This window comes from Mauremys reevesii, linkage group 1 (genome assembly GCF_016161935.1).
Source record: "Mauremys reevesii isolate NIE-2019 linkage group 1, ASM1616193v1, whole genome shotgun sequence".
Lineage (NCBI taxonomy): Eukaryota > Metazoa > Chordata > Testudines > Geoemydidae > Mauremys > Mauremys reevesii.
Genome location: NC_052623.1, coordinates 257,126,453 through 257,142,592, shown reverse-complemented (window position 1 = coordinate 257,142,592; position 16,140 = coordinate 257,126,453). Strand labels below are relative to the sequence as shown.

The window sequence follows — 16,140 nt, the reverse complement described above, 5'->3', positions numbered from 1 at the left end:
AAGAGAGAACCATAAACTAAAAGATAAACATACGTGTGCCTGGATGTATGGGATGGAAAGCATTGTTAGATTGACCCACAACATGAAAAGTGTGAAATATTGAAAAATAACCTGGATTTACAGCATGGTAGAAACTAGTCTAGTCTCTGACCCAGGTCAGAGGAAACAAACATGAGGGGGAAGATGCAGGAGAGCCTAGGGATCAGCATGTCTGTGTACAGTCCTTACCTCTGTTATAGCATTCTTGCTCTTGTAGGTGAAGATATTTGTCTTGTCTGTTTCCTTAGTGGCATGTCTGCTCATGAACAGTGACACACAATATATTCAGTTTGGGGTATTAGTTGCTGTTCCTTGTACCAGGATACTGGGTAATTTATATTCTCTGAAAGGATTCTTTGCCTGCTCTCTCTTCCCTCCTTTCTGGCACTTGGTACACATTGCCACTTTCTAGCAGCCCCTTCTTAATACAGTTTCTTCCCCAAGAATGGTTGTTCTACAGCCTAAAACTTCAGTCTTGCACATGTATGTGGCTGCTCCCATATAGTGCTAATGACTTTATACAGTACCTTGTATTGCATACACAACAGTTCTATTTCTCACTACCAAACAGAGGCCCTTTACGAGCAGTATAGATTGAAATAGCAGAGACTCAACACTCATTTTAATAAAATAGCAGGCACAATATATATTGGATAGAGGGGGTACCAGAGATTCACTGCTCCTGTAGCAGTGCTAGATGGACAGCTGTGAAGATTATACTGTATTTATTAACAGCAGTGGTATAACCCAGGCAGTGACAATGGAAGCTTCCCCATACCACCAGTTTGCTTCAGCTCCATCTGGGCTGGGCCACCCCAGGTAAAAGGGGAGTTCAGTCTCCACACCCATTCGATCAGTGGCTTTTCTGCTGAGACTGCTAGTTGTGGGTGGTGGGTTTTATGTGGCCACCTGTCTACTGGATTTCAATCACTTAACTCAGTTCTTACGAGCTGATGAATAGGCATCTGATGGTAACAGGGGAGATGAAAGGCACCATAGCCAATGGCCAATCCCCTGAGCCACTCTCGCTCTCTTTCTTGTTGTGCCTCTGGTTTTTACTATGAATTGTTCTCCCTCCCTTTTTTATATTGGTTCCCTTTTGAATACTCCTGCAGTTGTGACCTGCCCTCCCCATCCTAACTGAAAGTTTAATCGATTCAATTATAAGAGACCAGTAATTGACAAAGAGGATGGTCTAATTTGGTAAAGGAAGCAAGATTTGGGTAGGGAGCCATAACTGTCCTTGCTATGGAAAGAATAGCTAGGATGGGAAAGGGAACACACTTGTTTACCCAAAGTATCCATTTTCCAGACAGTGCTTTAACAGAGGGAAATGGGCTGATTGTGCAGTTCATCAATTAAAGCTTCCTTCCCAAAAGAAGCGTTAAGAGGGGAAAGTTCAGTCCTCTGCCCCTGATCAAAAACCACCTTGCCTAACCCTGGATCCTCTGCACATTCACTAAGCAAATAGTCAAAGCCACAACAGAGCATCCGCGTTCTCATTTTAATGTGTGTTTTTTTAATTTCTGTGACTACTGTCCTTTACCATTCTCAATCAGGCAAAATGTTTAGTGCCCTACCCAAAGAGTTTGTGTCTCAGCAAGTAATTTTAGAGGGATTTAATTTCAGCCAGCAAAGTGGTAGGAGTCCCTTTTGTTAGAAAAGGGTTTTTCATCCAAAGAGTGTAGCCACAAAGGCATTTAAAACAAGATACCTTCTAATGAAAGAATAGATGTTTCTGGAAGAGGACTTGCACTTTCAAATGTCAAGACCTACATCTTTCAGGGCTGGCCCACTGTCATTTATTTGGCAATACTGTTTACAAGGCTGGAACACAGTGAATTTACACCTCTTGGTGCTAATAATATAGCTTCAGATGTCTTCCATACCATCAGATGCTTGTACTGTACTGAGGTGCATGATCTATAACAATTTAAAGGCACTTATCCTAACAAGATAATTTGTAAAAAAATGGCTGGGAATTTTCCATCAATGTTCTTCAGGGGAAAATGCAATTTCCACAAAACTGAAATTTTCCATGGGCCTTTGCTGAAATTATTCAGTTTTCCACAAGGGAAAATCAAAACTAAATATCTTGCATTTAGGTTGAACCAAGCTGGATAATTTGGTTTGCTGAACCAAACAAACACTTAGTGTTGGTCTGCTTGATATTTAATATGTATCTTGTTTGAGCTGCTGTGGTGCCTGATGGGAGTTCCTCATGCCCCTATTGCATAAGAACATGAGAATGGCCACACTGGGTCAGACCAAAGGTCCATCTAGCCCAGTATCCTGTCTTCCGACAGTGGCCAATGCCAGGTGCCCCAGAGCGAATGAACACAACAGGTAATCATCAAGTGATCCATTCCCTGGCAAACAGAGGCTAGGGACACCATCCCTGCCCATCCTGGATAGTAGTCATCGATGGACCTGTCCTCCATGAATTTATCTAGTTCTTTTTTGAACCCTGTTATAATCATGACCTTCACAACATCCTCTTGAAAGGAGTTCCACTGGCTGACTGTGCAATGTGTGAAGAAATGCTTCCTTTTATTTGTTTTAAACCTGCTACCTATTAATTTCATTTGGTGACCCCTAGTTCTTGTGTTATAAAAAGGAGTAAATAACACTTCCTTATTTATTTTCTCCACATAGCCACAGTTTTATAGGTAATAATAATTGGAGATATACCAATCTCCTAGAACTGGAAGGGACCTTTGAGGGTCATTGAGTCCAGCCCCTGCCTTCACTAGCAGGACCAATTTTTGCCCCAGATCCTTAAGTGGCCACCTCAAGGATTGAACTCACAACTCTGGGTTTAGCAGGCCAATGCACAAACCACTGAGCTATCCCTCCCTCCATCATAGCTCCCCCCTTAGTCATCTTTTTTCCAAGCTGAAAAGGCCCAGTCTTATTAATCTCTCCTCATATGGCAGCTGTTCCATACCCCTAATAATTTTTGTTGCCCTTTTCTGAACCTTTTCCAATTCCAATATATCTTTTTTGAGATGGGGGTGACCACATCTGCACGCAGTATTCAAGATGTGGGAGTACCATGGATTTATATAGAGGCAATATGGTATTTTCTGTCTTATTAGCTATTCCTTTCTTAATGATTCCCAACATTCTGTTCACTTTTTTGACAGCTGCTGCACATTGAGTGAATGTTTTCAGAGAACTATCCACAGTGACTCCAAGATCTTTCTTGAGTGGTAACAGCTAATTTAGACCCCATCATTTTATATGTATAGTTGGGATTATGTTTTCCAATGTGCATTACTTTGCATTTCTCAACATTGAATTTCATCTGCCATTTTTTTGCCCAGTCACCCAGTTTTGAGAGATCCTTTTGTAGCTCTTGGCTATTTGCCTGGGACTTACAAAATTGCTCGAGATAGTTATCTGCAGTTTTCACCACCTCACTGCTTACCCCTTTTTCCAGATCATTTATGAATGTATTGTAGAGGACTGGGCCCAGTACAGACCCCTGGGGGACACCACTATTTACTTCTCTCCATTCTGAAAACTGACCATTTATTCCTGCCCTTTGTTTCCTATCTTTTAACCAGTTACTGATCCATGAGAGGACTTTCTCTCTTATCCCATGACAGCTTACTTTGCTTAAGAGCCTTTGGTGAGGGACCTTGTCAAAGGCTTTATGAAAATTTAAGTACACTATATCCACTGGATCTCCCTTGTCCACATGCTTGTTGACGCCCGCAAAGAATGCTAGTAGATTGTTGAGGCATGATTTCTCTTTACAAAAACCATGTTGACTCTTCCCCAACAAATTATGTTCATCTATGTGTCTGACAATTTTGTTCTTTATTATGGTTTCAACCAGTTTGCCCGGTACTGAAGTCAGGCTTACTGGCCTGTAATTGCCAGGATCACCTCTGGAGCCATTTTTAAAAATTGTCATCACATTAGCTATCCTCCAGTCAAAGTGTACCCTTTTTGGACCTTGATGTGACTATATCTAGATACTCAGATTTCCCCCATAACCCTAGTTTCTGAACTCTTTATATTTCAGATTTGAAATGTAACAACTCTTGTTATTCCACACCTTACTCTCTCAAGTGAAGAGTGCAGGTTAGGTGGTGATTTCTCTTTTGTTCATGAGGTGGACAAGTGCAAACTAGGATGAGCCAAAATAATGTTCATGTGATCTAAGCAAAACTTAGACCTGAGCCTACAGAAATAAGAGGCTAGTGAATAACTAATCCCCTGCTCCACCTAGCATTTCAGTTTTTGTGCACCTAATTCAACTTAACCTTTACATGACTGAAATGTGCTTTATTATTTTTGCATTATCATCATGTCTGGGGATCCCATTGTGCTAGGTGCTGTACAAATACAACAGAAACACAATTCTTGCCCCCCATTGGGCCTATACTCTAAGTATAAGACGAGACAGATGGATACAGAAAGATGATTTAGACTAAATACTGATTCAGATGTTTTTCTCTACTTCTGTCAGAACATTCTCAATTTCTATACATTGATAGGCTAAGGCAGTGGTTTTCAACATTTTTTCATTTGTGGACCCCTACCCCATTTGTGGAGGTGCGGACCCGTTTGGAAATCTTAGTCTTCAGACACCCAGGTTGAAAGCCACTGTTCTATGGTAACGACAACCTTTTGTGGACCCCTTAGGCCGGGGGGGGGGGGGGGGGCGGGGGGAGACGGGACCTTTTGGCCTGAAGGCCACATCGGGTTTCGTAAATTGTATGGAGCACCAGTTAGGGGAGGCTGTGCTTCCCCAAACAGCCAGGTGTGGCCCATCCCCTGCTCCCTATCCCCCACTCTCTGCTTCTCGCCCCCTAATGGGCTCCCCCCGGGACACCTGCCCCATCTACCCTCACTGCTCCCTGTCCCCTGACCACCCCCATAACCCCCACTCCTGACTGCCCCCTGCTGCCCCATCCAACCCCCCCTCTCATTCCTGACTGCCTCCCCGGGACCCCAGCCCCATCCAACCACCCCTTCTCCCTGACTGCCCCTGGGACCCCTGCCCCTGACTGCCCTCCGCTGCCCCATTCAACTCCCCCTTCCTGACTGCCCCCCCCAGGACCCCTGCACCCATTCAATCTCCCCATTCCCCACCCTCTGACCGCCCTGACCCCATCTTCACCCCTGTCCCCTGACCACCCACCTGAACTCCCCTGCCTTCTATCCAACCCCACTTGCTCCCTGCCCCCTTACCGCGCTGCCTGGAGCACTGGTGGCTGGCGGTGCTACAGCCGTGCCACTCGGCTGGAGCCAGCCATGCCACCATGCAGCACAGAGCACCGGGTCAGGCCGGGCTCTGCCGTTGCACTGCCCAGTTGCCCAGAGCATTGCGCCGGTGCTGCAGCAAAGCTGCAGGGGAGACGGAGCCAGGGGCAGCTCCAGGCACCAGCACGCCAAGCGTGTGCCTGGGGCGGCAAGCCGTGGGGGGCGCTCTGCCGGTTGTCATGAGGGCAGCAGGCAGGCTGCCTTCAGCGGCTTGCCTGCGGAGGGTCCGCTGGTCCCGCGGCTTCGGCGGACCTCCCACAGGCTGCCACCAAATCCGTGGGACCAGGGACCTCCCGCAGGCAAGCCGCCAAAGGCAGCCTGCCTGCCGTGCTTGGGGCAACAAAATACCTAGAGCCGCCTCTGGAGGGAAGAGCGGGGGAGTGGCTGGGGGCTAGTCTCCCAGGGCAGGAGCTCAGGAGCCAGGCAGGAGGGTCCCGTGGGCCAGCTGTGGCCCATGGGCCGTAGTTTGCCCACCTCTGCCTTAGACAGTCTGTGGACCCTCAGGTTGAAGACCACTGGGCTAAGTGTACACTAATGAGCAGATACTTGCATGCCTAGTTGCTGTTAAATAGTAGATATTTAATTGGAAACATTTGGTATCAACATCTGACACAATAGCCATTTTAGTTCTAGGCCTTCCTTGCTGTGTAATCTGTTAATGATGGGCAATTGAAAAGTTGCTCATTCTATAGTGTCCTACTTTCACTTTTTAAAAAGTGAAATAATTTTGGTGAAAAAGGACAGATTGGATAATCTAGTCCATCTCTAAATTCTATGAGTCAATCTCCAGGCCAGTGCAGAAATATTCCATACAGTACACAGTTCTCTGATGTTCTGCCCACGGGGCAGGTGTGGTACAAGCAGTGGCAGTGCAAGTTCACCTCTATGTCCCCTGTTAGATCCATAGAACTGGAAGGGACCTCAGGAGGTCATCTAGTCCAACCTCCTGATCAAAGCAGGACCAATCCCCAGACAGATTTTTTACCCCAGATCCCTAAATGGCCCCCTCAAGGATTGAGCTCACAACCCTGAGTTTAGCAGGCCAATGCTCTAACTCCCCTCTTACTGCACTTCAGCTTTGTTCTGGGGAGTTAGTTCAACTGCTAGGCTCATTTAGTTCTTGGCCCCTCTCCAGCTGCCAATTAGGATCCAGTGGATTGAAATAATCAATTAACTTCATGCAGGCCACAGAACAATGTCAGATAACAATGACTCAGTCACTACCACCTTTGCCCTAGAGGAAGACTACTTCCTCTTATTACCAGTGCTGTAAACCAAACTGCCACCACTTCAGATCCCTTTTGTCTTTCAGACGCTATCACCAAAACGTCAGTTTAACTGTAATTTATACCTCCCTACTGTATTTTCCACTCCATGAATCTGATGAAGTGGGTTCTAGCCCACAAAAGCTTATACCCAAATAAATCTGTTAGTCTCTAAGGTGCCCCAAGGACTCCTTGTTGTTTTTGCTGATACAGATTAACCTGGCTACCACTCTGAAACAGTTTAACTTGTCACTGCTCTGTGTAGGTGCTTATGCCACTGAACTCCCTCCTGATGTACAGGACCTATGTTTTATATTCCAGGGATTTATAATTCACCCACCAGTACTCTCCTCTTCTTCTGATGCAACAGTATTTGTTTTTGCTATTAAATGCAGAAAGTGTTAGCTGTGCTCTGAGATAAATCACTAAGCTAACCACCAAGACAGTACGCCTAAATAAACAGTCATCGGTTAACGTAAAGGTTGCTCTCATTCTTAAACTTAATTTATTTGTTTTCCTTCTTCTCCTCCCAGTGCTATTTGCTGGGTGGAGTATGAATGTGGGAGATCCTGGGCATGATTGCGCATAAGGATCTCTGACAGGAAGAAAGGTAATTTATTGGTTTATTACTGCAAACACGTTTCTGTTCATGCCTTAAGGCATTTTGCATTTGGGTGACAGTGAAAATGTAGGTTTTTGACATCAATTATAAAATACCACCCTTGGGTGTGTGCATGAGAGAAGGGAAGAGAAAGGCAGGGATCTTTAAGTCTAGATCAGGGGTGGCCAACCTGAGCCTGAGAAGGAGCCAGAATTTACCAATGTACATTGCCAAAGAGCCACAGTAATACATCAGCAGCACCCTCATCAGCTCCCCTGCCCTGCTCCCATCACCCCCTGCCCACCAGCAGCCCTCGCTGATCAGCACCTCCAGCTCCCTCCCCCCACCAGCTGTTTCGTGGCATGCCGGAGGCTCTGGGGGGAGGGGTAGGAATGACGGCATGGCAGGCTCAGGGGAGGGGGCAGGAAAGGGTGGAGTAGGAACAGGGCATGCAGTAGAGCCAGGGGTTGAGCAGTGAGCACCCCTCGGCCCATTGGAAAGTTGGTGCCTGTAGCTCCAGCCCCGGAGTCGGTGCCTATACAAGGAGCCATGTGAGGCTCTGGAGCCACACGTTGGCCACCCCTGGTCTAGATGTAAGTTTAGCAGAAGTAACAGCTGCTGCTGCAAGACAGGAGTTAGTATACAAGGTGGGGGTAATTGAAGTGCTACAGGATAGTATATTTCCACATTTCATACTGATAGGGCAGTAGCACCCAGGAACCCATCAGGATCAGGCCACATTGTGTTTGGTACCATACAAATGCAAAGACAATCACTGACCTGACCAGTTTGCAACTGAAGATGAGTGACACATGAAAGGTGTCAGGGAAGGGATACAATAAAATGTCTACAGGTTATATATACACACACATACATGATTTAAAACAAAATCGAAGTGCTTAGTGCCCTCAACCTAGCAAACATTAATTGTCTAATTTCTTATAGGCCTCATGGCAGAGGGAGGACTGTGGAGGAGGGAAAGTGCGTGGGGGAAGGGGGGCGGGCGGAAGGCTTATGGATCAGTGCAGAAGGATGTTTTGTATGGAAGAAAGCCTCAGCCCATTTGTATGAGAAGCTGACAAATGGACAGACGAGGTTGGCATCTCTAATGGCTGGGGTTAAGCAGGAGTAGTACACCTGGGGGGGAATTCCGCACACAATATTTTAAAATTCTGTGTATTTTATTTGTCAAAACAACAATATAATCATGCCAGTTTTAATTATGTTGGTAATTTATTTCAAAATACCTGTCACCAAGTAATACCCGTAACAATGCGGACAACAAAACATGTTCAGGAAGTGTTTTTGACCAATAGATTCCTTACTAGATATATTAATACAGAACTTTGAGTCATAATTCATTTAAATTACAATACAGAAACTTATTTCCCACAGCCCTCAGAAACAAGGCAAAGGCTTGCAGGAGTCAGAGGTAATGGAGGAGCTGAGGGAGAGGGAAGTAATTGCTGGGAGAGAACCTGGAGGGTTGTTGTGGGTGGAGGGGAGAAGTATGGAACAGGTTTTTTGAGGGGATTGTTAGGGAGTTGGGGAGCCTCCCCCTTGCAGACCCTGGCTGACCTCTAGCCTCTCCCATTCAGTCAGGAACATCTGTCCAGTCCATGTCTTTCCTTGCATCCCCTCCCCCTGTCCTCATGTGTCCCTGCACCCCTTCCCATTCAGCCCACAGCTCAATGCTGTTGCCCCACTAGCTCCTGTGCCACTGCCCCAGTGTCCCCCCCAACAGCCTTTCTGAACCCCAGTCTACATGACCCCCCTCATGTTGTATCAACCAGGCAAGTTACTAACAACTTCAACAGAACTTTATTTTTACAGTGGAAACCTCCTTACCAAGCTGCTGCTGCACCCTCTGTAACTCTCACTCAGCCTCAACTCCTCCCCACTCCTTCCTCTTTCCTGTCCTTTCAGACTCCCAACAGCCAGTGCTCCCAGTTCTAATAATCACAAGCACATGTAAACAGCACACCTCAGCAGCCCCATGTCTCACTCTATCACCCCCCCCTCACCTGACCCCACAAACAGGATACTATGAGAAAAAGCAGCCTATGCTCTCTCTCCTTCTCTGTGGCCCGCTGCCCTCTCTTTTTGCACCACATCAGCAAATATATAATTGCAGCACCTCTCCAGCAGAATATATTATTCTGCAGAGAAGGAAAAAAAAGTCTGCAGGGGGATATGAATTCTGCACAGGTGCAAAATTCCCCCACGAATAGAACGGGCACAGTGACAAAGGGCCTTGTAGGCAAAGTCAAATACTTTAATTATTTTGCATATAGAGCTTGTTAGAAATGGAATCTCTGCTCTGCAGCAAACTTTGGCATTTCAAAACTTGTCATTCCACAGCTGAATGAAAAGCCTAGATTACCCACAAAATGAAATTTTTGAAATATTTTATTTTGGAAATCTTGAAACTATCTTTTTGAAGTGAAGTGTTTTGACTTTTATATTTTTATAAATTATACTATAACTAAAGTTGAAACAACATTCCAATAAACTTCCCCTTAAATGTTATAAAATCAATACATTTCCACAGAAAAATCTGATTTAGCTGAATCAGTATTTTTCCACTGGAAGACTGTTTCATCAGAAACTTTTTGACCAGCTCCAGTTGTATGCCGGTAGACCAACTCACTGGCCCAGGAACAATCAATGCCACACACTAGAGTTGGTTTTAGGCCATTGTCTCAAAACACAATTTATTGGTTAAACCGAAAACTTAAGTAGCTCCTCCGCCCAGCATAGGCCACAATTCACAAAGGCTTTGCCCTCACCTTTCTCAGCCCCTCTGGGTCCTTGACCTGACCACAAGAGTCTGCCTAGTCTCTGTACCACTCACTCTCTAACACATTTTCCTGAGAGTCATCTCATAGCCAAGTTCTTGCCCCTATTCCACTTTCTACTGCAAACCTTCCTTATAGTTCTCCAGCCCAACTGACCACTTGCAGGCCTTTATAAGGGCCATGTGCTCTTCAGTCTATCACTTGACCTCTAGCCCCACAGCCTCAGTTGGGGCAGAGCTGATCAGACACAGGTGGGGCTGACCCATCTCCTTTTAAAGGGGCCAGTCACCCTGTGAAATGTAATTTCACATCATTTGAATGTTTAAAAACTTCTAGCAAATCTGGGACTTAGGGGTCTAGCCTATAAAGTACTGAGCACCCTGGTGGCCCGGACCCAGCACAGCACTTAAGCATGTGCTTAGTTTTAAGCATGTGAATAATCCCAGTGTGACCTGTGCTGGTCCCTGCCAGGTGAGAAGCCAGGGCAACCAATCAGAGCAAGGGACTGGGGCTACATAAACAGTTTCAGCCCAGCCTTTCAGAGCAATATAGTTGTGACAACTGGAAGGAGTTTGCAAGTGTCTCATGGGAGCACACAGAAAACTCTCGTGTGTTGTAAAATGGCTTTAGTTTAGGCTAACAGCGGAATGAGACACAGAGCTGCCAGACCTGGGGAAGGCCTCCAGCCTGCCTGCTTCCCGGCTGTGTGTAGTCTCACTGCACTCACTGTTTTGATTTTTGCTTCCGAAGCGCGGGCGGGGCTTTCCCCCGGCTGTATTCTTGTCGCTATTGCATTGGCTAAAGCACCTGTCAGCTTTGCTTTGCTGGCCCAGCCGCGCAGCTGGGAGGGTGGGGGCAGCGTCTATTGGCCAAAGGCAAGCAAAGCAATAGGCCACGGTGGGGCGTGGGAGGGGCTCCCCATAGGGTGAAGCGGGCCAGGGACCCCCCGCCCCCATTCCACAGCTGGAGCGGTGTGGGAAACAGTGCAGTCTGGAGGCTAGTTCCTTAATTCTGATTGGGCAGAGACTTTGCAACCAGCCCGTGATTGGCAGTTTTTCTGGAGGGGGAGCCAGTATCTGAAGCGGGTGGGGAGAGAAGGCTGCTGGCGTCAGTCTGAGTCTGGACTCTGAGCAGCTGTGGGGAGGGTCTCCAGCTGATAGAGGAAACTCACTACCCATTAAACCCAAACACAGACACATTCTAATGCAGATCAGTTGTGTGCAAACAATACGGGTATTGCAGCCCTGAGCACGGGCGAGAGGCGAGCAGGGCTTGTTCTGGAAATTTGTCTCAACTTAAATTGATATATTGATATCCTATAGCTAGCGTTTGAGGGAGTGTAAAGTACAAAGAGACTAGCAAGAGGAGAGCTTTGGTCATATGGAATAAGGCTGCTCTGTGTGAGCAGAGTGCCCATAGTGAAGTGTGCCCAAATACACATACCTTATCTCCCGCCTTGGCTTTATTGTGGTTCTAACTGACCATGGAGGTGTTGGAAAATGGGGAGCAGAACCTGTTGCACTGGGATCGAAAGCTGAGCGAGCTGTCAGAACTGGTGGACTCCGATTCCCTGCTAAACAATACGGTGAGAAGCAGCAGCGCTGGGCAGTTCGTGTGTCTTCTGTACGGACACTAACGTGTGTTCGTCTTGTCACAGAGGGAGGGTATGCAATGATTCCAATGTGGGGGGCAGCCCCTCTCTTTGGGGGTGGAGGAGCAGGAGTTGGGCTAGCACCCATCTGCCTGGAAGTTAGGCCGGTCTGTTATCAGGGGTTCTTGCGAATCCTCGGTGTAGGAGGCGTTCAGAAATCTTCCTTGTGAAATTATGCATGTGCGTGAAAAGTATGAGTAATACCATTTTCCGTCCCTTTAAGCCTAGCTTTTCTTTGTCATTCCAGCTGGGTGGCTGGAGAAACCCAGGGTGGAGTTGGGCCCCCAGGGCCGGCTTTAGGCCAATTCAACCAATTCCCCTGAATCGGGCCCCGCCCCTAAGAGGGCCCCGTGCCCAAGCCCCAGTACGGTGTACCGGCAAAAGCCAGTGCGCTGTACCAGGGTGGCCCAGCTTCCCCAGGGGGCAATTTAAAAGGCCTGGGGCCCCCAGCAGGGGCTGGAGCCACAGGCCCTTTAAATTACCACCAGAACACCACTGCTAGAGCCCTGGGGTAGGGCTGTGGGGGCTATTTAAAAAGTCTGGGGCTCCCGTCGCTTCTACCGCCCCGGCCCTTTAAATAGCCACTGGAGCCCCATCGCTTCCCCAGGGTTCCCGTGGCTATTTAAAGGGCTGGAGCAGTAGAAGAAGGGGAGCCCTGAGCCCTTTAATTACCCCCAGAGCCCTGGGGTAGCGGGGGGCTCCGGGGGCTATTTAAAGGGCTGGGGCTCCAGCTGCCTCTGCTGCCCCGGTCTTTTAAATAGCTGCCAAAGCCACACCACTTCCCCAGGGCTCCCTCAGCTATTTAAAGGGCTGGAGCGGTAGAAGCAGGGGAGCCCCAGGCTCTTTAAATAGCCCCCAGAGCCCTGGGGTATCCGGGGGGGGACTCCAGCTGCCTCTGCTGCCCTGGTCATTTAAATAGCCCCCAGAGACCCGCCACTTCCCCAGGGCTCCCGTGGCTATTTACAGGGCTGGGGCAGTGGAAGCAGGGGAGCCCTGGGCTGCTGCTGCTGCTGCTACCCTGGTGGGGGAGGGAGGAGGAGGGGGCACTCACCATACAGGATGGGCTGTACCCCCTGTACCTGCACCAGCTGCCCGCAGCCAACCCCTGCTGCACCCCCTGCCCGCACCAGCCCCACACCCCCTGCTCTGCCTGCACCAGTTCCTGTCTGCAGCCAGCCCTGCACCCCCTGCCCTGCCCGCACCAGCCCGTCTCCAGCCAGCCCTGCACCCCCTGCCCTGTCTCCAGCCAACCCCTGCCGCACCCCTCTGCCTGAAGCCAGCCAGTCCCGCACTCCTTTGTCTCCAGCCCTGCCAACTGATGCCGCACCCTCCCTGTGGCCCTGCCTGAAGCCAGCCAGCCCACCCCGCACCCCCTGTCTCCAGCCTGCCCCACACCCCTTGCCCAGCCTGCAGCCAGACCCTAACTCCAGCCCCCTCCCCCGCCAACCTCCAGCCAGCCCCATGTCCACTGGTGCCCTGCAGTTCCCAGGGCAGTAACCCTGCACACCTGCTTCAATGAGGTAGGCAGGGAGCAGCTGGGACCCACACATGTGCACCCTAGCACACCCTCAGGGAGTGGCGGAGCTCATTTCTAGTTCAGGCCCATCTTTTTAAAAAAGAACTTTAGGTAGGGTTAACATACATCTGTATTTTCCCGGACATGTCAGGCTTTTTGGTTCTTAAATCGCCATCCGGGAGGAAAATACGGACATATGGTAACCCTATTGGTACAAAAAATACATACTGTGGCAGAACTTTTTATAGGGAACTGGTTGCTAAGAAATGAAAGGCTTTTTTTTTTTTTAACCACATTTTTTTTTCAGTCTTTGGCTTATGCATTTGGGGGAAGACCTAAAACTGCTTTACACTTAGTAATGACGGGGGCGGGGAGTCTGGCGTTTGGGATTTTAATCGGGGTGGTAACTAGAAAAACAGATGCACCCAGGACATTGCTGAAATTTATTTTCATTTCTTCACGTCCTTCCAAACGAGAATGACTGTGAGCATACAGGGAGAACCCTTACAACGCATTAAAGTGCTGTTGGATCCTAAGCCATTTTAAAAATGACTGAAAATTCATGTGTTATTAAAACGGTAGCAGCAGAGATGGGTGTGTAACTGTGGTTTGGATTCCACTTTTCTTTCCCGCCCCCTGCCCCTTGTGCCAATTAAGAGGTTTGTAAAGGTTTAACTTAAAGCATCAGTAAGAAAATAACAGACTTCAGGACTTTACCATAATGGGTTTATTCTGCAATTTGGTGAAATCCAAGACTTTGAAATTCTGAGGACCTGGTTCCTGCATTTCTGCAGCCCACCGCCATCATTAGAGGTTATGCTTGAAAGGGAGCTGGAGCCCTCCTACCTCCTGAAAGATTTTTGTGTTGGATTGTGGGTATAAGGAGCGAGAGAAGACTTCATCCTCATCTGAAAAATGCACTGTTAATTGTTTTCAAAGGCACAGCTGCAGCCAGATGTATGATTTACTTTACTGCAGTGTGCAAAAAGGTCACTTCATCCAAAATAAGGCCAAAAGTGGGTTTTCCCAGGGCATCATGGGAAAGGGGGGAAATGAAGTTCCTCCAGGCAAACAATGCAGAATTACTCAGTCTTCCACAGCCAGGTTAGAGAGAAAAGTATTTTCTATTGAAGATCTTATTTTTTTTATAGTGGCTGACAAACCCTTGTTGGGTGGAAATGGGCCAGGCTTTGACTGAATTCTACAAAATATTGAAGAAAAGTTGGTTTGGGTGTTTAGTGTACCGAGTGATTGAATTCTACCATGGTGCAGATTACTTTATATTACTAGTTGCTGCAAAGCTGAGATTTGAAATTGACCATCTGTTTCGTAGGCTTTTAGTTTATTGGGATGCAGAGTTGTGGCTGTGTTAGTCCCAGGATATTTGAGAGACAAGGTGGGTGAAGTAATATCTTTTATTGGACCAATACAAAAAAGTTTATTTGGACACAGACTATGGAGGCATGTAAATAACCATTCTCAGTGCAACAGTTTATAGCTTCTGGCTACAGAAACTCTCACTGTAAACATGCGTCTAACCCTGGCAAGTGAAATGCTTTACAGGGACTTTCCTATGGCATGGCTAAGCAATCCCTCTGGTAAGTTCTTCCTTGTAGGCCAGGGGTTCTCAAATGGGGAGTCGGAACCCCTCAAGGGGTCACGAGGCATTACATGGGGGGTTGCGAGCTGTCAGCCTCCACCCCAAACCCCACTTTGCCTCCAGCATTTATATTGGTATTAAATTAAAAACACTTTTTAAAATATATTTATTAGGGAGGCCGCATTCAGTGGCTTGCTATGTGAAAGGGGTCACCAGTACAAAAGTTTGAGAACCACTGTTGTAGGCTGACTTTCTTAGGGGAAAAAAGGTGTGTTAATTGGCATGTTAAAACTACAATTACCTTGTTTACATAGGGATTTTAGTGTATTAAAATCCTAATGTAGATAGACAAAGATAGTGGTAGTACTAATGTGCTAGTTAACCCACCTTTTTTTCCTGGTGTGGACATGGCCTTTGGTTAGTTTAAAATTGCCCTTGAATCCTCTGATTCCAGTTTACTTGCTTTTGGTAGCAGCTGTTAGTGAAGTTTAGGCATGTTTGTCTTCGTTCTTCCCTAGAAGCATATTGTACAATCTCTGGACTGAAATCATGAGCCCCACTCTTCACCACTGCCTACCATAAGAGTTATGGCAACTTTCTTTTTGGCTGGGGCTCCCTTTCCCTTTGGAGACCATCAGTGGAGCTTCACCTATCAAAGGGGCTGCTGTTGTGTCACAAGGATTCTTGTCTTCCTCCCCTCCAACTCTGATCTTGTCCTACAAAGGCAGAATGTTTTGTTGCTTCCTGTCAATCCTGACAAGGAGAGATGAAGATCATTAACTGAACTCTTTTCTCTTCCATGGAAATGCAGAGTCCTATCATTTGGTTACCATACTGGTTTCCAATATTAACCACTTTTCTATGGTGGGAAATTATTGTTGAAGCACAAATGTAATGTTATGCCTTTAAAAAACAAAGATGCAAAGTCCTTGGGGGAGTGGCTATAAAGGGCCAATAAATATCTGAAATTTAACTATATTTGCCAACTACCTTAAAAACAACAAAAAGCAAAACAAGAAAAAAAAACCAGCCTCAACCAAGCCAGTGTTAGGCCTCCAGCTGTTACTTGTCTCTAATGCAGGAGATGTTTTGTGGGCATGTTTTGTCAGCTCTGCAGACCTTAGTCTCTGATCTCAGGTGAAAATGAGTAATGTTTTCTTGGGTGTGTGGGTGGAGAGGGTGCATTCAAGTCCAATGTGTGTGCACAGCACACAGTAATAAAAGTTGACACAATTGGTGAGTCTCCGCTCAGGAGAAGTCCAAGATCGTAATTCAGGGGACTGCTATAGGTGAGGGCTGAGGTACGCTGGCAGAGCTGTATGAGGAAGCTTGCTCAGCATTTACCTGTGCTATGCCTGGCTCAGTGTAGGCAGTCCTATCTGTGCCTCACTTT

The 16,140-nt window shown here is 47.3% G+C and overlaps 1 protein-coding gene across 1 annotated transcript in view; it reads left to right on the top strand.

Moving 5' to 3' along the window:
* The first annotated feature begins 10,968 nt into the window (after positions 1 to 10,968).
* CREB3L2 (cAMP responsive element binding protein 3 like 2) overlaps positions 10,969 to 16,140 on the top strand; it is a 121,982-nt gene continuing 116,810 nt past the window's right edge. Inside the window, exon 1 of the mRNA XM_039520227.1 lies at positions 10,969 to 11,565. Within this exon, the coding sequence (XP_039376161.1) occupies positions 11,464 to 11,565 (102 nt within the window). The 5' untranslated portion in view covers positions 10,969 to 11,463. The remainder of the gene's footprint in view (positions 11,566 to 16,140) is intronic.